The sequence below is a fragment of the Orycteropus afer genome, unplaced genomic scaffold (assembly GCF_000298275.1).
Source record: "Orycteropus afer afer isolate SDZICR_OR568_19922 unplaced genomic scaffold, OryAfe1.0 scaffold00029, whole genome shotgun sequence".
In the NCBI taxonomy this organism is placed as follows: domain Eukaryota; kingdom Metazoa; phylum Chordata; class Mammalia; order Tubulidentata; family Orycteropodidae; genus Orycteropus; species Orycteropus afer.
The window spans coordinates 17,725,714-17,749,880 of NW_006921616.1; the positions used below are offsets into that span (position 1 = coordinate 17,725,714).

Sequence of the window (24,167 nt, forward strand, 5' to 3'; positions counted from 1 at the left end):
GCTAAATAAACCTCTAGGAGCAAATAAGCACCCCAGCTAATTGCTTACAGACATATGGTCCCGATTTGTTCTAGTTGAGAGCCCAAATGTGCAAAATGAAAGGGGATATGTGTATCAAATTCCAACATCAACCTACATATTTTTTTTTTTTTCTGACTTAAAAAGTTTTTATTGAATTGCAGTCAGTTGATTCATTCTCCCCAGTAACACAATTTATTTCATTGGTTACGGAAAAATCCATCAAGATTGTAATCTTTCTCTCTGTCACCCTTATCATATAAGTTGCACTTTGTAAATGCCTACTCAAAGCATAGTACTAGGCACTTGGGTATGGGATTGTAAATAAAATCTATCATCAATCATCAGAGAGGGAAGCATACATGTACTTAATAAAATATTTAAAAGGTAAATGCCATGATAGTGATGCAATCAAAGTGCAAGGGAAAGATACAGGAGAAACAAATGATTTCTGACTGAGAGCTCTGGGCAGAGTTTACTATAGCAATTGACATTTGAGTCGGTACTTTTTTCACTAATAATTTATTTTTATTATTGTTGTTGAGAATATACACAACAAAACGTACACCAATTCAATGGTTTCTACATGAACAATTCAATGACACTGATTACATTCTTCGAGTCGTGCAACCATTCTCTCCTTCCTTTTTGGAGTTATTCATCCTCCATTAAAATAAATCTTCCAAAGTTCCTATCTGATCTTCCTAGTTGCTGTTGTCAATTTGATACCATAGATAGATTTTAAAAGAGCACAGTCCTCAAGGTAGACCTTTTTTACTAGTTAAGGTAAACTATTGTTTGGTTTTGAAAAGACTTTAGGGGATATTTTTGGTTTAAGCTTAAAAGATTATCTCAGAGCAATAGTTTTAGGGGTTCATCCAACTTTCATGGATCTAGAAAGTCTAGATTTCAAGAGAAGTTGAAAAAAGTTTTCCCTCCACTTACCCCCCTTTTGATCAGGATTCTTCTATGGAAGCTTTGATCAAAATGTTCAATAGTGGTAGCCAGACCCAATCCAGTTCCTCTGGTGCCATGGCAGTGGAGACAATTGTTCATGGAGGCAATTAGTCATACATCCATTTCCTCCTCATATTCCCCACTCTCCTCCTTCTTTCCTTGTTGTTCCAGGTGAATACCGAGTAAGTTATCTACTATTTGCTAGGTATTGCTGCTCTAGGTGCTGAGAAGCCCAGTGAATAAAGCAGATTAAAAAAAAAAAAAAAATCTCTCCCCACATGAAGCTTATATTCTGGTGCGGCAGAGAGAAGGGAGTAAAGAAACAAAATGAGTAGACCCAAACACTTGGCTGCTAACCAAAATGTCAGTGGTTCAAAACTACTAGCAGCTCCATGGGAGTAAAGACCTGAGAGCCTACTGCCATAAAGTTTAAAGCCTAAGAAACCCTACAGGCAGTTCTCCTTCATCACGTGGGGTCACTATGAGAAGAATCAACTTGACAACACATAACAAATCCAATAAAAACTATGGAAAACCATAAAACCAACCAAACAAACCAGTTGTTCAGTCAACGCTGACTCCTAGAAACCCCGCCAGTGTCAGAGAAGAACTGTATCCACAGGGTTTTCAGTGGCTGGGCTTTTTGGAAGTAAATCACCAGGCCTTTCCTCTCAGGCACCTCTGAGTGGACGTAACCCACCAGTCTCTTGGTTAGCACCCATGTGTGTTCACTCTGCACCACCAGGAACTCCATGGAGAAGCAGAAGAATGACAAAAGGTGTAGTCAGTGGCAGGGGTCAGGGAAGGCCTCCACAAGAAGGAGACACTTCAGCAAAGATTAAGTGGAAGTTAGGTCCATGAGGACCTCTGTGGGAAGAGCTCCAGGCAGGCTGAACAGCACTTTCAAAGGTCTTGAGGGAAAAGGATTATAGGTATATTTACAAGGGAGCCAGTAAGGCCGGAGAGAAGCAAGCAGAAAAAAATCATATTAAGAGATGAGGTTAGAGAGGAAGGTAATAAGGGGTTACATTGGAGGGGCCTTGTAGGTCATTGGGAGCTCTGGTGGCATAGTGCCTAAGGCATTTATTTGACTGCTAACCAGGAGGCTAGCAGTTCAAACCCACTTCATTGGAAGGAAGATCGGGCAATCTACTTCCATAGTATTATCACCTCAGAAACCCAGGAGAGGTCACTATGAGTCAGATTTGACTCGAAGGCAGTGAGTTTGGTTTTTGGCTTTTTTGTAGGTCATTGGAAGGGTTTTTACTTATACTCTGAATGAGATAGGGAGAATTTCTCCTCCCTTTTTCTGTTGTGGAAAAAAAAAGTATTATCTCTATTTTATACTTGATTAAATAAATAAAAGTCAGATACTAATAAATAGTAGCTTCATTTTCAAATCCAGTTATTTGGACTTGGGTAACATATTCTTAAACATTTTAGGTTACAGGCACCACACTTCTACCTATAGATAACTGGAGCTAGATTTTCATTCAAAGAAATTTGGAACTTGTTTTGTTCATGTCTTTATATAGACATGAACACTGTATTTAAGATATGGAATATTCACATTTTTTTGAGCAGTGGAGTGAGTGATCCATGCAGACTGTATTTCAGAACATAACTAGAGACAGTGAGGAGGATGGATCAGAAGGTGAGGAACTTGTAGAGATCAGGTAAGTGATGATGAGGGCAGGAGAATGAAGAGGGCCTGGCTGAGCTGTGGCTGAGGTAGTCTTGACAGGACCTGATGACTGATGGGGTGCAGAGAGGCAGAAAGGAGTAATATATGACTTGGTTTTTTTTTTTTTGCTTGGTCAACAAAATGGAAAGCACTAACATAAAACCAACAAAAGGAGATGAAAAATATATGTAAGGAGGAGACAATGAGTATGGTTTCAGACAGGGTGAATTTAAAATGCCTCCAGGAAATCCATGTAAATCCGAGAAGACAGTTGGGTAAGAATTATTATCTTCAGTTTTCACAACTGCAGATACAGAGATCCAAGGAGCTTATGAGATTCATCATATGGTCACAGAGTTAAGTAATTGCAGAGATAAGACTAAAACAAATGTAGGTTTCTTCATGGTAATGAATAACATCGGTGAACATAAGGTTAGCTATATGTATGTGTCTGTGTATTTCTTTTCTTTTCATATTAATGTCAGGTCACGTTATAAAAGAATCTTTAGAAGGATATACTTTAACTATTGTGAGAAAGAAAGGCCTTTGAATCCAGCAAGGGAGATGTTAGACTGCACTCTCAGATTATCGTACTGCAGCATTTTGTGCTAAATACCATTCTGGAAGCCCGATCTACGTTGTTGCTTTTGCATCTTGAAGATCACTATCTGTTTAAAGCACTCACACTTTCAGGCACTAGAAGTCTAGCATATCAATCTCGGCTTCTCTCTCTCAGTTCTCCATTAGCACTTCAGTAGACTGGAGTACTTTTAACTGCCATCGATTTCATTCTTCTCTAGAGGACTGACTGGTGAATGCAATGGGAACGTAGCCCTGTGAGCAACGGGTCCCCACAGGGTGCTTCTCATTACTCACGTCTTTGTTTTTCTCCCTCCTTTGCCCCTTTGCCCATACATCTGATCTGTAACAGGTCACATTCCCTTTGGTTGGCACGTATCACAGAAAGTGAATATGGACCTTGTTTGAGGATGACAGGAGGAGCTGCCACATCTGAGAAACCTCTGCATACCAATGGTGTCTCATTTAGACTAAGCTGTATGAGACAAGGTTTAATAATAATAATTTTAAAAATGTATGGAACTCAGAACTCAGCCAAGGCAACTGTCAGCCATTTTACAAAGATACTGTTTGCCCTCTCAAAGTCCTTATCCACTGAAGACCATAGAGACAACCTGTGTGGACCTCACATGTACAGATTGGAGAGTATATTTGTAAATATGTATTCCTCTCTTCAGAAACATGGTGACTAGTAATGCGAAGTTTTCTGAAGCAAAATGATCCTTTAGACACTGATCTCTTTTGTTACCTTAACTGGCAATGTAGAAATCCTGAAAGGCAATGAAGAGGAGAAAACTGTTCAAAGTGCAAAGGAATAGAACAGAAAGTTCCATTAGGAAAGCTTCTTAGTTTTCTAAAAAAAAAAAAAAAAAAAAACCTCACTGCTGTTGAGTCAGATTTGACTCATAGCAAACCACGGAAGTACATTGCCCCAACCTTCCTTCCGAGGAGTGGCTGGTGGGTTTGAAATGCCAGCTCTCTGGTTACCAGTCAAATGCCTTAGGCACGACACCACTTATAGTGAGGCTTCATGCTTTCATTTTAAACACAATTTCTTAAACATTAAACATTTTTATATTTCAATGCACCTGTTCAAACACTGAATGTTAAAGATATAATGATACCAATCATATGGGCCTTAAATCCACTGCCATCGGGTCCATTCCGACTCAGAGATAGTGACCCTATATATATATATGGACATTAGTTAAGATAAGTATTACATGATTACACTTCTAGCAATATAGAAGCCCACTATTAAATAAAAAAACTCTTCTGTTACTCATTTTGTTATTGTTGCTAGCTGTCCATGAGTCAGTTCTGACTTGTGGCAACTCCATGTGTGCAAGGTTTGTTATTGTGTTATGTGCCTTGAGTCGGACCCTACTCATAACAACCCCTCCTTGGGTTTCTGAGGAGGTATCAATATGGAAGTAGATTTCCCAACCTTCCTTCTGGTGGTTTGAACCAACAGCCTTCTGGTTAGCAGTCAAGTGCCTTAGGAACTGCGCCACCAGAGCTCCTATGGTAGAAGTTCTAGATAGGGTTTTCAAAGCTATGAGCTTTCAAAGCAGATCATCAGTCCTATCTTCCGAGGTACTTTGGGGTTGGTTCAAAGCCTCAACTTTTCCACCAGAAGCCAAGTGTCTAACTGTTTCCACTAGCAATGAACTCCCTAAAAAGCTGGATTTTTTTTTTTTTTTAAATATTTTTGAAGCTTTTCTTTTAAGCCTATGACTATCCTGGCTATGAAGCAAGAGACTGACTTTAGTGAAACAGGAGCTCTTTGGAGCTGGTGTTTGCCTGAGGACATTTGCGCATTTGCCCAGCATATACACCAAAAGAGGTACAGAGGTAGGAGTCTAAAACTCCTAGAACTCCTAAAACTGTTAGAAGTTAACAGGAGCAGAGAATAAGAGACAAAGCTTGCAGATAAAATAGAATTTGACGTCTTATTAGAGAACCTTGCCCACAGCCAGAATCCTGAAAAGACAATATCTCAGTGGGTAAACCATCAAATAAAATTTGCTTCAAGAGAGAACAGGTGATTATACTTGCTTAGTATAAACATGGCACGGTTGGAACAGGAAACAAAAAAAATCTCTTCCGAGATTTCCTTACCTAAGTCTGGACTCATTTGACTTTACATAATAAAGATGACCAAAAACAGTATTATCATTTGTAATGGACTTTCCTTTAACCAGTGTTGTTGTTGTTAGATGTCATTGCATCAGCTCCAACTCATAGCGACCCTCTGTACAACAGAACAAAAAATCGCTCAATCCTGCACCATCCTCACAATGTTTGCTATGTTTGAGCCCATTGTCGCAGTCACGGTGTCAATCCATCTCATTGAGGGTCTTCTTTTATTTGCTGACTCTCTACCAAGCATGATGACCTTCTCCAGGGACTGGTCCCTGGTGATCACATGTCAAGAGCATGTGAGATGGAGTCTCATCATCCTTGCTTCTAAGGAAAATTCTGCCTGACAGGTGTTTTGTTCTTCTGGCAGTCCACAGCAAGTCAATATCCTTAACCAATACCGTAATTCACAGGCATTAATTCTCCTTTGGTCTTCCTTTCAATGTCCAGCTTTTGCATGCACAGAAGGCTATAGAAAATGCTATGGCTTGGGTCAGCCATATTTTAGTCCTCAAGGTGACATCTTTGCTTTTCAATACTTTAAAGAGTTCTTTTCTAGCACATTTACCCAATGCAATATATCATTTGTTTTCTTGGCTCCTGCTTCCTTGGGTGTTGACTGTAGATATAAGTAAAATAAAATTCTTGACGATTTCAATATTTTTTCCATTTATAGTGGTGTTTCTTATTGGTCTAATTGTGGGGATTTTAGTTTTCTTTATGTTGAGGTGTAATCCACCTTGAAGGCTGTAATCTTTGATCTTCATCATAAGTGCTTAAAATCTTCTTCATTTCAGCAAGCAGATTTATGTCATCTGCATATCACAGGTTCTTAATGAGTCTTCCCCAATCCTGATGTCACATTCTTCTCCATATAGTCCAGCTTCTCGGATTGTTTTCTCAGCATACAGATTGAATAATTATGGTGGAAGGATACAACCCTGACATACACCTGTCCTGATACTAAACCACAGAGTATCCATTTATTCTCTTTGAACTACTTCCTCTTGATCTATATACAGGTTCCACATGACCACAATTAAGTATCTAGAATTCCCATTCTTTATAGTATTATCCATAATTTGTTATGATTCACATAGTGAATGCCTTTCCATAGTCAATAAAACACAGGTAAAGATCTTTCTAGTATTCTCAGTTTTCATGCAAGATCCACCTGATTGCAACAATGATATCCCTCATTCCACATTCTTTTCTGAATCTTGCTCGAATTTCTGGCCATTCCCTGTTGACGTACTGCTGCGACCACTTTTGAATTATCTTCAGCAAAAGTTTACTTGTGTGTGATGTAAATGGTATTTATTGTTCAATAATTTCCACATTCCTTTAGGTCACCTTTCTTTAGAACGGGCATAAATTTGGATGTCTTTCAGTTGGTTGACCAGGTGTTCCAAATTTCTTGGCATAGACATGTGAGTGCTTCCTATATTGCATCCATTTCTTGAAACATCTCAATTGGTATTCCATCAATTCTTGGTGCTTTGCCTATGTTATTATTATTTTTTTCCCCACTGCATTCAGTGCTATTTGGACTTCTTTCTTCAATACCATCTCCTGATCATATGCTTCCTCCTGTAATGTTAGAAGTTGATAAATTCTTTTTGTTACAGTGACTCTGTGTATTTCTTCCACCTTCTTTTGATGTTTCCTGTGTTGTTCAGTGTTTTCCCCATAGAATCCTTCAGAATTGCAGCTAGAGGCTTGAATTTTTTTCTTCAGTTCTCTCAGATTGAGAAATGTTGAATGCGTCTTTTCCTTTTGGTCTTCTAACTTTAGATCTTTGCATATTCCATTATAGTACTTTACTCTGTCTCCTAGAATCACTAGGAATCTTCTGTTCAGCTTTTTTTCTTCATAATTTTTACCATTTGCTTTAGTGACTCTACATTCAAGAACAAGCTTCAGACTGTCTTCTGACAGTCTATTTTGGTCTTTTTTTTTTTTTTTTGACAGTCTATTTTGATCTATTTTGGTCTTTTCTTTCTTTCTTGTCTTTTTAATGACCTTTTGGTTTCTTTATCTATGATATCATTAATGTCATCCCACAACTTCAGTCATTACTGTTTAATGAGCCAAACCTATTCTTCAGATGGTCTCTCAATTCACTTGGGATATACTTGATAAAACACCTCAATTAGACCTTTGTGGCCTAAACAAACATTAGCAAAAAATTTCATTTGATGTGATCTTATTTTGAGAAAGCAAATCCTCTCAGGAGAAAAGTCCTTTAAACTGTGGCCACAAAAATCCCCTCAAGTAAATCTCTAAGGACTAAATATAACAATCAAGAGTTGGGCAAAGATACAAGCAGATAGCCACTATGAGGAAGAGTCAGCAGAAACAATCTGCTGAACAAGACTCACAAAGACTCTAGGTATTAAGATGATCAAATGCAGAATATAAAATAAGTCTAACAAATTTAAAGTAATAAAAAGAGATACTAAATGGTTTAGTCTTAGAAAAGAGATTGGTATTTTGCCAATCTACACCTTAGACATGGATATTAAAACTTCAATGTCGTAAAAGTGATGAAAATTTTAAGGAATACTTTAAGGAAACAAACCCCCCAAAAAGTAGATTATAAACTTGAAACTAGACACATGCAACTTACTTTAGTCAATTATGATATTAAAAACTATCTACCAATTATAAGACCTTCTGCTATGAACTTTACATATTTGACCTAATTTAATTATTACAAAACCCTTGCAAGGTGAATATTATTGTTTCCTCTTTATTAAAAAGTAAAGCAAGGCTCAGAGAAATTATAACAATAGTGTTCAAATTCTAACCTAGCTATAGTAGTTCTTTCTTTCTTTTTTAAATACATTTCCTTTTTTAAAAAAGATCTAGATTGATACAAAAATTACAAAGAAAGTACAGAGTATTCCCATATACCCATTTCCCTCCTGCACAGTTTCCCCTGCTATATTAACCTCTTGCATCACTATGGTACTTGGAAGGAAGGTTGGGCAATCTGTAGAGGTACTGCCTTGGAAACCCAAGGAGGGGTTCGCTAATGAGTTTGATCCACCTTGGCGGTAATGAGTTTGGTGTTTGGAGTTTTTATCCCTATGGTATATTTGTTATAACTGATGACCCAGCACTGACACATTATTCTTAATCAAGTTCACAGTTTACATCAGAATTCACTCTTTGTGTTGTACAGTCCTATGGGTTTTGACAAATGTCATGTATCTACCAATACAGTATTATGAAGAATAGTTTCACTGCCCTTAAGATGCCCTATGCTCTACTTGTTTATAACCCTACTCCTTCTCTTCCTGCCAACCACTCATGTTTTGACTTTGTCTAAGTTTTCCGTTTTCCAGAAGGTCAGAGAGTTATAATCATACAGCATTTAGCTTTTTCAGATTGGCTTCTTTCATTAAGCAATATGCATTTAAGGTTCCTCTATGTGTTTTTTGTAGCTTGATTGCTCATTTCTTTTTACTGCTGAATACTACTCTGTTGTATGTATTTATCATAGTTTGTTTATCCACTCATCTATTGAAGGACATTTTGGTTTCTTCTAATTTTGGCAATTACAAATGAAACTGCTATAGAAATTTGTGTGAAGGTGTTTGTATGAACATAATTTTCAATTCAATTGGGTGAATACCTAAAAGCACAATTACTGGATCATACAGTAAATCTATAATTTACTTTGTAAGAAACTGCCAGACTCTCTTCCGAAGTAGCTCTATCATTTTGTATTTCAACAAGCAGGGAATGAGAGTTCCTGTTGCTCCACATCCTTGTTACATATTTGGTGCTGTCAGTGTTTTGGATTTAATCCATTCCAAGGGGTCCACAGTGGTATTTCATTTTAACTTTTAATACCCTAGGAAGCTCTAGTCATGTAGTGGTTAAGTTATTTGGCTGCTAATCAAATGGTCAGTGGTTCAAACCTACCAGCCACTCCTCAGCAGACAGGGCAGTCTGCTCAGTGGTTCAAACCTACCAGCCACTCCTCAGAAGACAGGGCAGTCTGCTTCCATAAATATTTACAGCTCTGGAAACCCAACAGGGGTCACTATGAGATGAAATCAACTTGATGGCAGTGAGTTTTGAGTTTGGAATGATGAATGGTATTGAGCATCATTTCATATAGTTTGTTTCCATATATATATTGTTGTTGTTATATGCCTTCAAGTCAGACCCGACTCATAGCGACCCATCCTTGGGTTGCCAAGTCAGTATCACCACAGAAGTGGATTGCCCAACCTTCCTTCCGAGGAGTGGCTGGTGGGTTTGAACCGCCAGCCTTCTGGTTAATAGTCAAGTGCCTTAGGCACTATGCTACTAGAGCTCCTCCATATATATATATATATTTGGTAAGCTGTCTATTCAAATATTTTGCAACATTTTAATTGAGTTATTTGCTTTATATTTGTTATCTTATACCTTGTTCTATCAACACACAGACTGATTAAGTTTTCTACTTACCCCTCTCAAAATCAAGGAGATAAAAAAAAATTGTTATCATGTATTCAGATTCTTGCCTGTTTTCAAGAAAGTTTCGTTCAATTTAATTTCATTCTGTGAATAATCTTGTATTTTTTTAAAAAAAAAGGTAATAAAGATACACTGTCTCCATTTAGTAAAGAGTGAAGAGCACACAGTACAGATTTTACAAGGTCTGAAAAGTCCCTGCTCAAGACCTCCCACTGCCATTGCTGTTTAAAGAAAACATCAGATCAGGCTTCACTTTATTGGTAGCACTTACCGGTTGTCACCTTCTCTGGAGAAAAAGACTGTGAAGGTTTGGATGCTCCCTTTTGCTTCTGCAGGTGGGCGCCAGCTGAGTCGAACAAACCGACTGGAAACCAAGACAGGAACCACATCTCTGGGAGCAGAAGGGAGGACATTGGAGCTTGGGATAGCTGGAGAGGAAGGAGAGGAGTCCGTCAGAGGAGCTGGTGCCATTGGTGGGGAATGTGGAAGAAGGTAGACCAGACCCACTGGAAACATAAGCATGTGACATTCTCACAGGCGTAAAGGAAGAAAAGCAAAGAAAAGCAAACAGCTAATGAAATAAAAGCACTTGACATTCTAACCAAGAGTGAAGCAAAACAATCGAAAATAACTAAGCTATCATAGATTACTGAATATCTTCAGTGTTTAAAAAGGTAGCTAATTAATAACATATATGATTCCATTCCATATTTGTGCAGTCTTTATTACTTTTGGATCCATGCCAACAAGAACAATATTCTGTTTAGGCAAGAAACAGTGAGAGAAATTGGTTAATGTGGATTTTTAACAAGCACATGAATTCTAGAAAGACCTTTCTTTAGAAGTGTGGATAATAGGATTCGGTATTACAAAGGGATCCTGCTTCTTGTGACTTCTAATGAGTAATAGAAATGTTATGAAAAAGAAGTATTTCTATCATGTTAAAGCAGACAAAATTATTTTAAGTAATTAAAAATGTATTTCCCTGAATTCATTCTGGAATCAGGCAGAGGTTGAAAAAGTAAGTAAATGAATGAGTAACTGTATCAATTATAAATAAATGCATAGATTTATATTTGAACTAAAGGAATTATAATACAGATAATAAACTTAATATATTTTAAATATGTAATGAAATGTAGAGTGAATATTTTGTCAAAGACAATTCCTTTTTTTTTTTTTCCTTTTTATTGTGATTTGGGTGAAAGTTTACAAAGCAAATTGGCTTTCCATTCAACAACTCATACACACTTTGTTTCATGATATTAATTGCAATGCCCACAATGTAACAACACTCTTCCTACTGCTTTTTGGGTTCCCACTTCATTTGTCCTGTTTTCTGATCCTTTTCTGCCTTCTGAGCTTTATCCTTGTGCAAATATTGCTCTTTTGATTTCATATGGTTGATTGTTCTAAGGAGTGCATCGAACACAAATGAACGCACTGCTGTGGAGTCGGATCCGATTCATAGTGGCCCCTCCTTGGGTTGCTGAAGCAGTTGTTGTTGTTTTTGTTTGTTGTAGCAGTATCACTATGGAAGTAGATTGCCCAAACTTCCTTTGGAGGAGTGGCTGGTGGATTTGAACCTCCAGCCTTCTGTTTAGCAGTCAAATGCCTTAGGCACTATGCCACCAGAGGTACTATTGTTCACCTTACAGGCCTATCTGTTGTTTGGTTGCAAGTTGAGCCACAGGAGTAGATCCAGCTCCAGGCTTGGAGGGTGATGATGGGCCACAGTCTTGAGGGTTTCACTTTTCTCCATCAGACCAGTAAGCTAGGTCCTTCCTCATGATTCTGAGTTCCATGCTCATTTGTTTTCCCTCCAAGACCTTCTTCTGCTATGATCCTTTTCAGAGCTGTGAGTAGTAGTAGCCAGACATCAACTAGTTCTGGTCTCAAGATCAAGGAGGCAGAGCTTCGGGTGATCCATTAGTGCTATTGACTAATTGTCTCCATGAATCTCTTATTTTCTTCATTCTTCTTTGCTTTGGATGGCGAATGACAGATAGTTGCACCTTAGAAGCTTACTTGAAAGCTATAAGACCCCAATAGCTACTCACCACAGTAGGATTCAGAACATTATCTTTGTGAACTATGTCATTTCAATTGATGTTGATGTCCTCCGAGACTATAGTCTTGAGCCCCTAGGCCCAATAACTCATTCTCTTAATGTGGCTGAGGAGTTTTCAAAACTTTGCCCCTGAATATTCTACTATATTCATGGATGCGTTTGCAGCACATATAAATACATGTGTAGAGAAATCCTTTGTGAAACCACATAGGCGTTGTCCCATTACCCTTCCCAGATAACTCTTCTTTGAATTCTTGAATATGCTGAGAAGAAAATTGCTATAACAAATGGAAGTTTATAACTTTTATTTTTGCTTTAGATAAATATGGTCCAATAATTTTAATAAACAGTGAGATAATTTGATTCCTAAGAAAGACAAAATATCACATAGACATTCTTTTTCCCTTATATTTGTGGAATAACTGGAAATAACTTGATTCTTTAAAATACTGAATTCATATTCAATAGAATATTGAATTCAGTAGAATTCAGTAGAAATGATACAACTCAAACATGTATAAATAAATTGGCATAGAGTTTAATGATACTCTAATCTCATAATCAAATTATGGAAACTCTCAACATTCCATAATATAGCTATGAACTTGCATGAATTGAAAATGTTTCAGGTAATCAAGTAGCTATTAGAAAAACTTTGTTCTATTAAGATCCTGTTTAAATTATTTTAGATGCAATTTGAAGTACCTTGCTCATGTATTTTCTAAGACAAAAGAAAGTTAAGAGCTGCACATGAAAAGTGGACTGAGTTAACAAAATGTAGAACAGTTCCCATGGATTACCTACAAGTAAAGGTGATGATGGGAAAAAAAAAATTTCTAGAAGACATAAAAATATATTTTTATATAAATATATTTTTATATAAAAATAATTGCACCATGTTTGTAGAATATCACTACAATTATTATACATAGATATAACACAGAATCATCCACAAATAGAAAACTTTGGTTTTCAAACATTTAGGGCATTTATAATATGTTTTAGAAGTTTTCTATCAAATATATGTATATATCTTGTGGTGTGTGTGTATGTGTGTATCTGTGTATGTGTGAGCATGTGTGTGTGTGTGAAAGTGAGAGAAAGAGAGAGAGAGAAAGAGAGAATGTATAATTCATCTTTGCTGAGTAGCTCTATTTTCTTCTTATTTGCTCAAGTCCCCAAGTCTAAGGAACATTTGTGTCATCTTAACAGGTGATTTCTGGTAAAAAACTGTAAGTATCCATTTTCCTACATTTCCTGGTATTTGTGGTCCATTTTCTCTAGTTCTTAGCAAAGTTAGTTTTCATTCTTGTATTCACTTTTGAGAAGGGTTGGCTGCATCAGCATTCCTGCCATTGTGTAAAGTCCCGTTAGCTGGAAAAAAAGCCATTTTGGGGGTATACCTTATTTCCCAATGTTTCCAGAAACCTTATCAAGTTACAGTACATGCCAGCTACACAGCAAAAGTGACGTTTAAAGACTGCAGAAAGATTTCAGAGTTCTTTCTGGCTCCATAGATTATTAGACTAACTTCTTTGTAGATAAAGTATCCCTTTGCTTTCTTGATCGGCACAGTATTTTAAGTAAATGGGAGACTGGCTGCCAGTTTGTCAATCTTTTATGTCAGATTGGTGAGGGGAGAGGAAATGATTAATGGCTGGATAAGTAGTATGTCTCTCAAAAATATAGGTGATATTAAGCTTCTTGACAAAATTCTTTATTTCCACAGGTTATAGGCAGCTCTGCCTTCCTCTCCCATGCCTCTTCAGCCTGCTTCTCTTCCTACATTGCTTATCTCAATGTATATTTACACTGTCCTCTCTTTGTTGTTGTTGTTGTTATGTGCTGTCAAGTCAGACCCAACTCATAGTGATCCCTCCTTCGGTTTGAGAGGCAGAATCACTACAGAAGTAGATTGCCCCACCTTCCTTCTGAGGAGCGGCTGGTGGGTTTGAACCACCAGCCTTCTGGTTAGCAGTCAAGTGCCTTAGGCACTACACCATCAGAGATCCTACAGAAATGTATTAGGCACCAGCTAGTGGAAAAATCTGAATGAAAGCAGTGAGTATAGAGATGGATGGAGCTGTGGACTGTCAGCTACTCTGATGGCACCAACAGCCTGAATATTTCCAAGTGGTTCTGGGACCTGAGAATTGACCTAAAGATCAGCCCTGGTTACCAAGGGCTGCAGGGATGACTGTGCTGGTGGCCTATAACTAGGAAGGGAAACAGCAAGGAGGGAGACAACCTGAGCTGTGGACTTTTGGCTGCCCAGAGGGTTCAGCCATTTTGATTGTTTACAAGCAGTGGCCATTTTGGATATTTAAAGTGACTGAGGGTGCAGCCATTTTGACTGTTTACATGTGACAGCCATTTTGGATATTTAAAGTAACAGCACTCTCATTCAGATTCCAGGGACCTAAGAATGGGCTCCATTTGCCAAGTATATATATATATATATATATATACATATAGGAGGCTGACAATGGGAAAGAAGACAGGTGTAGAGTGTATAAGTGCTACCAACTAGCAAATAGAGGAGCGCAGCACAGTACCCTGCTTACATAGATAACTTACAAAGAAAATAAAAATCATGGGCAAGTCACTCCAACATACAATCACCAATAAAATATAAACACAAAAATGACATAATGCCTCAAAGACAACAGAGCATCACAGTCCACACAAAAAAGAAAGATAAAGCAGGAGAAACAAGTGACCAAGATACAACTACCAAATAGAGGAGCATAGTACCCTGCTTACATAGATAATATCCAAAGAAAACAAAAATCATGGGCAAGTCACTCCAACATTCAATCACCAATTAAATATAAACACAAAAATGTCACAATGCCTCAGAGACAATAGAGAATCACAGTCCACACAAAGGAGCCAGCTAAAGCAGGAGAAACAAGGGATCGGGATACAGACCCAAAACACATCCCTGAGGAAGAAGCAGCATTGGAACTCCCATATAAGGAGTTCAAAAGAATTATATTTGAGTACCTTTGAAGGACTGAGAGAAAGATCAAGGAAAACACCGGCAAAATTGAGAAAAACCCAGAGAAAACCCTAGAACAATTTAAAAAACAATCCAAGAACAAATAAATGGAAAATTAGAAATGATACAAAATCTACAGCTAGAAATCCAGAAGATTAATACTAAATTAATACTATTTTTTTCAGAAATAGATAACATACTGAATGGGCAAAGGAGTAGAATTGAATCAATGGAAGACAGAATTAGTGAGATTGAAGACAAATACCTCAATACTTTTTGGGAAAGGAATCAGTCAGAAAAAAGATCAAAACAAAATGAAGAAAGCCTAAGGATCATATGTGATACCATCAAAAGGAATAACCCAAATGCAATCAGAAGCTCAGAACACAAAGAGACAAATAAAACCACAGAGAAAATTGTTGAAGATGTGTTGGAAGAGAATTTCCCTGGTATGATGAAAGATGACAATATATCCATTCAAGAAGTCCAATGAACCCCAAACAGGAAAAACCCCAAAAGAAAATCACCAAGATAGTATTAGTTCATTTATGTAAAAAAGGCAAGAAAGGTTTATATATGGAAGGTAACTTTGTTGGTTACCAGGGATGTGAGGGCAGGGAAGGGAACACTACAAAAAAAAAAAAAAAAGCATTGAACCATGTTAAAAAAGAACTAGTAAAGAATGTCTGCCTCGAGCATTGTTCTTTTAAGATCTATCTTATGGGATCAAATTGACAACAGCATTCTGAAGGATGAGAAAGGAACCTTAGGAGGCAGTGAGTTTATGTTAATGGGGAGGAACAACTCGAAATAACGGTAGCACAATTCAAAGCATAGTAATCAATGTCACTGAACTGTACATGCAAAATTTGAATTGTGCATGTTTTGCTGGCTATATCCTCAACAGCAATACATTTGACTGATATCACTCCTCCACTCTTCATGTCTGGTGGACATGTCAGAGCAAACTCTGAGCTTCATAATACACCTGCTGGTAGGGCTCCCACTTATCATTTGTCTTGGTTTGGGTTCCCCTACAAACAAGGCCCAAGAAAAGAATTTAAAGGGTAAAAAACTTCATTTGGGAGGTGATCTCAGGAAATACACGTTGGGGCATTGGGAAGTGAGACGGGAAAGGAAGGGAGCTTGAAATGAGTGAGCTGTGTGTTGAATGGTTATCACTGTGGGAAACAAGTACAACCCCTGGGGAACTCTGGGAGTCAGTGCAGGACATGCCTCACATCACCCTTACCCTTAGTTAAGCAAGTTGAAGTTTTTGTCTATCCACTCCCAATCTGTCATTGGTGGAGGGTGATGCCAGGGTCATTAACCCTCCTGCACAATGGTCTAATGTACTCCTGTGGCCAGAAAAAAGCCTGTAGGCAGCGGCTTGTAGATGTCCACAGTAAGCAGTGTTCATTAGCTGTAATAATTCAGGAAGGAATCATAAGGCACCTTTCACTGGCTTGCCCTTGTTCTAGGCACTGAGAGAGTGGTGAACAACAGACGAGGTCATTTCCTCACAGAGCTTAAACAGAGGTTCCCCAGCTTTTTGATGTTTATATTCAGCATGTTCTCTCCATACTGAATTAAAACAAACAAACAAACAAAAAACCTCAACGCCATAGAGTCGATTGGACTCATAAGGACCACTCCTTGGGTTTCCAAGGCAGTATCTACAGAAGCAGATGGCCCAACCTTCCTTCCGACCATACTAAATTACCTACATGCAATTCCCACTACATTTTCACCTGAACAGCTCCCACTCCTTAGTAAGCTCATCTGATTCATGTGACTATTCCGCCTTTCCCTTCAGGACTTAGTTTAGGTGATATTTCCTCTGAAAAGAAATCCCTAACCCAAAACACTTGCAAAATACCTAAAAGAAAATAGTTAATATCTATAATATTAAAAGAATATCTATAGATTGATGAAATAAGGAATAATTTACAAATAGAGTTAAATCTGTCAAAAAAATAAAAGAAATGCATATTAAAATGAAATCTAAAAAAAAAAAAAAAGAAAGAAATCATGATAACCAAGTAATAAGATTGTAGAGAATGTTAGTATCTCTTGTTGACCAGGGTGTGACACTCTCACACATTGTCAGTTGAAGTGTGTGTGATTATAATCTTTTTAGATATCAATTTGGAAAAATTTCTTAAAAATAAATATTCCACCATTAGACCAAATATTCAAATGTCTATAAATACATCATTTAAAAATTAACTAATAACCCCTTTATAAATATGTCAATCTGAAATCATAGATAGCACTTTATTCAAAATTCAATACCAATACACCTTATCCATTCTTGGATAGCACAAATGGTTAAGAGCTGGCTACTAATCAAAAGGTTGGAGGTTCAAATCCACTAAGAAGCATGTCAGAAGCAAAGCATGGTGATCTGTTTCCAAAATCTCTGTCATGAAAACCCTAGTTCTGCTCTCAAACACATGACATGATATCACCATAAGTCTGAATGCATTCGACAGCAATGGGGTTGTTTGCTCATTTCATACTTGTTACCAGTTGAAAATAATTAGAACCTTGTGAGTTTTTTTTCAAAAGATTTTTTATAAAACAAAATACAGTCAATTATTACTTGGGAAAACCTTTTGAGAATTTTTAAGAATCTAAAAGAAATAAGTAAAGAACAGGAAAATGGATACTTCTCACATTACAAGATTGGTATCCTAGGTTTGAAGGCTTATGACCATAGTCTTGTGGGACAGATAAGTTAATTGGCATAATATACTTTTAAAAAATGTATGTTTTACATCCCAAATGTGGTGAGTAGTATCTGGGGGCTTAAAGGCTTGTGAATGGCCAACTAAGATAAAACAATTGTTCTCTACTCATCAGAACAAAAGAGAAAGGAGGGAATCAAACACTCAGAGAAGAAAGTAGTCTACAGGTCTAATAGTCTACACAAACCATAGTCTCCTCTACCCTGAAATCAAAGAACTAGATGGTGCCTGGCTACAAATACTGACTATTCTGATCAAGATCTCAATAGATGGATCCTGATGGAATGAGAGAACCATGTTTAACAGAACTCAAATTCTTAAACTTCCTGGGCTTCATGGGTCAGTTGAAATTAGAACACTCCCCAAGACAATAGCTTTGTGATACTCTTTAAACTTTAAACTGAAATTATCCCTTGAGGTCACCCTTTAGCTAAATAATAGATTGGCTCATAAAATAAAGAATATCACCCATGAGTAATGAGCTCTGTTAGAAAATCATATATATGAGACCAAATGGTCAAAAATTACTCTAAAGGAAAGAAGAGAAGTTAAGGGGGCAGGAAACTAGAGTACTAGAAATGATTTAACCAGAATGTAATAAATTAGAATGATGATACAATGTGAAAAATGTAACCAATATCAATGATTAACGTGTATAGAATTTATTAAATGAAACCTAATATACTTTGCAAACTTTCACCTTAAACATAATAAAGTATTTTTTTTTAGAAAAAAAAGGAAGAAGAGGAAGAATTTTCAAACCCTTTTCCTCCAAGACCACTTCACTCATATATGATGTCATTATCAAAAATGAGTTGGCTTTCCCACCCACCCAGGGACTGCCAAGAAAGAAACCAACAGGAGGCTGCACACAGATGGTGTCCCTCCAAGAGCGTCCTCTGAGCTGGTCCACACTCAGATGGTACAGATAAACTTCAGAGTAGAATTAATCAGTCTGCCTCAATCTATTCAGTTGTTACATTAAAAGGAAGACTTACATTTTAAACAAAGGAATGGCTTCTGATTTTATATAGAGGAATTAATTTCGTTCTTACTAATCCTCCACGCTTACTCTCAACAGTAACTTGTCTTCAAATAAGGTCTCAATAAGGAACCAATCAAGACTTCTTTTCTTTTCGCGTAGAGGCCTAATCTCCAGTCTGGCCCTAATCTCTCTGGCCCATTACTGTTGCCATGGTTACAGCTTCTTTATCTGTTGTCATGGAGAAGAGGTGAATTTGCCATACTATAACAATATAGTCTTAAAAAAAAAAAAATAGAACACCTTTCAAAAAAATGTTATCATAGTAAAATCCAGAGAAAGGAGGTGGTTTCTGAGGATAATGCAAATCCAAATAAAATGGATAATTTTTAAAGAAACAAAAAAGGACTATTTGATATTGTCCAGTGGAATAATCTTGAGTTCATAGCACAATAGCCCAGTACATTATTGGGTTAAATTTTTTCATACAGCCACAATTCCTGCAGTAACCAGAGACTCATTTTTTTAGATATTTTAATATATGTTTATGCACATTAATTTTTCTCTGAGCTCATTAGCAGTATATGACCTCTACTCCCTAAGAAACATATGGAAGATGATAAGATGCATTCATAAAAATGCAAACATATTTAATTTGCATTACACATCAGACAAACCAGTTAGTGTATTTCTCTGCCACTCTAACTTTTCATTCCCCATGATAATAACCGAAACATTATTAATATGACCAGCAGATGAACTGCTGTTTTATTCGTTGCATCTCCTTCTAAGCTTGAAGATTTAATAAGAGTAAAATAAGAAAAGCTGTAATTAGTGAAATGATAGAAACATTTAATTCTCCTAAGGGCAAAATATCTTTTATCCCCTTTTGCTTCTTCTTATTGTTCTTCTGACACCAAACTCTAGCTTTTTAATGACTAAATGGAAAGAGTGGGTAGAATTTAATTTTGGATTAAAATTTTTTCTTATTATAATTTCACAAAATTACTACAAGAAGTTTGGCTGTATGTCGTAGAAAGTTAGAAAGAATAGCAATTTTTCTCTCTAAAATCTCACATAAATTTCAAAATCCAAGGAATCAGGGCTTTTGAACTAGTGTTTTAAGAAAATTAGTGAAACTAAGAACCGTGAATGTTTAAAATAAAAAACAAACCAAACCCACTGCTACTGAGTTGATTCCAACTCATAGTGAATCATATTGTTTCCAAGGCTATAAATCTTTATGGAGGTAGATTGGCTCATCTTCCTCCTGCAGAGAAGCAGGTTTGTTTTGAACTGCTAACCTTAGGGTTAGCAGCCAAATGCTGTAACCACTATGTCATTATTCATTTTAATTTTACATATGGTTAATATACTCCATGAGATCTTTTGAAGTCTTAATATTTACTTAAGAGAATTTATTCAATATACTATGCAAAGGAATAAACAATATTTATTGAAGGTCTACTAAATTTCTTGAAGCTTGAAACTATGATTTTTTTTAAGGGTTTGAGGGTTTTACTCTCAAAAATTGAGGAACTAATCTGAAGACTCAAGACATACACATGTAAGGCATGTAAGACAATTAAAGAGTGTAGTATGGTCTCTTACCTACAAAGGGGTTTCATTCTAAATTTTGGTAAGGTAATCAATTTAGAATTTAGAACACAAGTTCTTATTAAATCATTGCTATTTCCAGAAGCATTTTTAATTTATAATAGATAAATTATCATAGTCAATGTAGGGAATTAGGTTATTCATTCTGTGACTTTCTTTGGTAAAATCAGTTTATGCATCCAATAATTAACTATTCAATATCCATTGAGGGATTACTCTCTGCCAGACACTATGTGAAGGACTGTTCAATCAGTTTCCAAATTCCAGGTAAAAAAGTACAGCTGAGTAATTCTCCCTGCTGTAACTTCATCCTTAAGATGCTATCTCCTCCTACTTCCAACATTGGTCCTCCCACATCAGCCCTACATTCTCAGTTGTCTTAGGCAGGGTAGACCTGAGAATGGATCTAGTTAAGGGTCTCCAGGGTTGGGTATCTGAGTACAGAAATTTCAACGGGCTCTGGTTGTAAATCTGGTTCCTTATTATCTCTCAGCTCTCCACAGAGAAACTTTCTCAGTTCTGTGAAGACCTCATGCAAGCCTCACCTCTGCTATCTTTGCTGCTATCTGGGCTAGGATGCTACTACCTTTCCCACACCTCCCCCCACCCACAACTGCATTGCAGATCTGACCTGTACTCCTTCAAGTTTTGCCTTAAATGTCACCTCACTGATACCCAACATGGCTTGGACCCCTGAATTTTTGGAATGCATAGGGCTAGGTAAGATAATTGCTCTTATCAGGGCACTTCCAACACTGTACAATAATAGTGTGGTCATTTTTTGGTATCCTGTATCAAAGTGTATGCTCTATTAGCTTATGGAAATAAGTCTAAACTGTTCATCATCTTCATCTCCAAGCCTAGCACAGTTTATGTTAAACAATCATTAAACTCAGACATGAAATCAATTCCAAATCACAGCAACCCTTTAAGAAACAGTAGAACTGTCCCACAGAATTTCCAAGCCTGCAATCTTTATGGAAGCAGACTGCCACATCTTTCTCCCACAGAGCAGCTAGTAGGTTCAAACTGCCAACCTTTCAGTTAGTAGCTGAGCATATAACCATTGCACCACTAGGTCTCAGAATCCTTCAGTGATAACTAAATGAGGGGCTCTGTGAATTTGTAAAATTATACTGTTTACTGTATATTTTACATAAACACATGCATTATGTTTTCTTTTTCTGCCACCTGCACCCCCCCAATATATTTCCGTAAGCATGCTATGCTAATTTTCTACATGTTGCTGCAAAAATTAGCAGTTTACTTATAAAAATAGTTTGTGGGTGGAGCATAGGATTGGCAAAAATTTATAATGTGTGCATTATTTTTGTAAAAATGCAGTAGCCCTTGGCTAGAAAATTCTCTTTCAGAATCCTCCAAAGTGGACATTTGAGAATATGTACTGGGAGAAGACTTAGCTATAACTGCAGGTAGGTTACACTAATAATTCCCCCAAAAAAGAAAACTCACTGCCATCGAGTCTGACTGATGACCCATAGCGACCCCTCCTTGGGTTTCTGAGGAGGTATCTCTATGGAAGTAGATTGCCCAGTCTTCCTTCAGACTAGTGGCTGGTGGGTTTGAACCGCCAGGCTTCTGGTTAGCAGTCAAATGACTTAGGCACTAAAATGACTTAGACACTATGCCATCAGGGCTCCCACACTAATCATATTGCTCTTCTAATAAATTACAGAGTGCAGGTAGTTCCCAACATATGAATATTTGAGTTACATACTCAAGTTACAACTAACTGCACTTACGGCCATCTTTTTTTTTTTTTTTACTTTTTGTACTACATACAACATTGCAGCACATAACTTGCTGATGTTATCATTCATTTGCATATGATTATATGTAATGTTTCCACCCCCTAAAGACAAATAAAGATCAGATTTATAAACATACTGATAATAAAAATGAAAACTGAACAAAAGAGAGATCTGACTTATAACAGAGTCATCAGAATGGAACCCCATTGTAAACTGGAGGTTATCTGTATAGAAATACATGACATAGAGAAAGGTTCCAAGGGAGTATAGGACTGGGGTGAGAATATTTCATTTTGGACCAAATGGAGAAAGGAAAATAAAACACAACCTATGTGCCAAGCACAAGGTGTGTTTGTTTAGGAATCATTCCTAAGGAAAATACTGGTTTCATTAACAAGCAAAAAAGAAAGTTAAAAAGCTGGTTTGGACTGACTTGTGCATGCAAAGGAGACTTATAGCTTGATATAGGAAGTGTGATCTTATCCCAGAGACCATACATCAAAGAGCATTGTGAGGCAAAGGTTGTAAGCTAAGAGGAATTATCTTGGGCCATACTAAGGGATAAGACCAGAAAAAACTTCTTGGATGTATTATCATGTCAGTAGAGATAACAATACCTGTGAAAGTTTGAGATCTTTTCAGACAAAACAAGGAGAAAAATAATATCTGGAAACCAACATATGTGTGTGACCAAAGGATTTTGAATACAAATCTGTGCATTGTATTTATGTAAAAGCGCATGTTTTTAATACCTTTTTTGTTTCCACATTGCTTACTTAGGAAAGTGCCTTTTTAAACAGTTTAATCGAGGTGGAGTAAGAAGGACACAGGGAGCATGAGGAGATAGTAAGAGCATCATATATGTAATCAGATGGACTTGAGTAAAACATTGCAATTAGATGGAGTGCACATTGAGACCTTGGTCAGACATTTCGAGACTTCTAACATAGAGAGTTATTTAACTTCTCTAAGCTTTACTTTCCAAATTTAAAAACTGACCAAAAATATTTAATTTTCCCGGCTGATACTATGATGATGGAGTCCCTGAGTTATGCAACCAGATTATGCAAATGGTTAGTGCACTTAGACCAGATTATGCAAATGGTTAGTGCACTTAGAAAAGGCTGAAGGCTGGAGTCCACCCAGAAGTGTCTTGAGAGAAATCTTTGGCATCTACTCCTGAAAAATCATTGAATTCCTATGGAGTTCTACTCTGATACACATGGAGTCACCATGAGTTGTAGTCAACTTGACAGGCAACTGGTTTTTATAAGTGATGAGGAGCATTGGATGTGAAGGGCTTCTCATGAACTTAGCGTAAAGTTTGTACTCAATAGATGGCTTCTGTTTTTATGATTTGTCTGTCTTTAGATCCAGGGAGAACAATGCCCATTATTGCTGGTCAGGTGTGATGATGTCTGGCTAGAGGTTTAGGAATCCTACTGGAAAGACTGGGAAATTTGAGCTAAATCTGATAGGTGCTTCTTCTGCAATGACAGTGCTTGGTCACCTCCATGTCCTTCCCTAACTCCTTTATCAGGAATTTACAAATGATGTACTTCCCATAGCAGTTGTCACTAAGTTCATTCCAATCCATGGATGACTTTATGTAGCAGAAAAATACCTATCCTTCATTTTCTTCTATTTATCATCCTACAAGTCTGATCCTGTAATAATTTACTTCATTTCAGGTCTCTTTGCCTCTCTGTATTTTCTTACTAATCATTGTACCCTTTCCATCTGTCACTTTTCCAAGGCTTTGTGAAGCCAACTTTAATCATCTCTGCCTCAATGTCATTTCCTGGCATCTTTGGAGAGCTACTCTTCTTCCCAATCCCCATCTCCCTTTGTTGTCACCCTTTCCCTTGAGTTTATGTCACTGAATTCTTAGTCATTGTGTAGATACCTTCTCCATGCTCAGGGACCCCAAAGCTGCCATTCCCCTGTCACCAGAGCTTCCTCTGGGGATAAAGACTGACAAGCTGTGACATCTCCCCTCCTGTCCCTCCTGTCCCTTTGTCATCCTTCACCTCATCCCAGCCATATGGTGCTTCATCCCAGGCTCCAATGCAATCCTGCTCTCCATCCGTGAAGAATATCTACAGGGGCACACGCATC

General features: G+C 37.3%; 1 protein-coding gene across 1 annotated transcript in view; it reads right to left on the reverse strand.

Moving 5' to 3' along the window:
- The window catches only part of DCC (DCC netrin 1 receptor), a 1,113,394-nt gene that overhangs the window by 470,593 nt on the left and 618,634 nt on the right, over window positions 1–24,167 (reverse strand). The window contains exon 8 of the mRNA XM_007935560.2: window positions 10,128–10,284. Within this exon, the coding sequence (XP_007933751.2) occupies window positions 10,128–10,284 (157 nt within the window). The remainder of the gene's footprint in view (window positions 1–10,127; window positions 10,285–24,167) is intronic.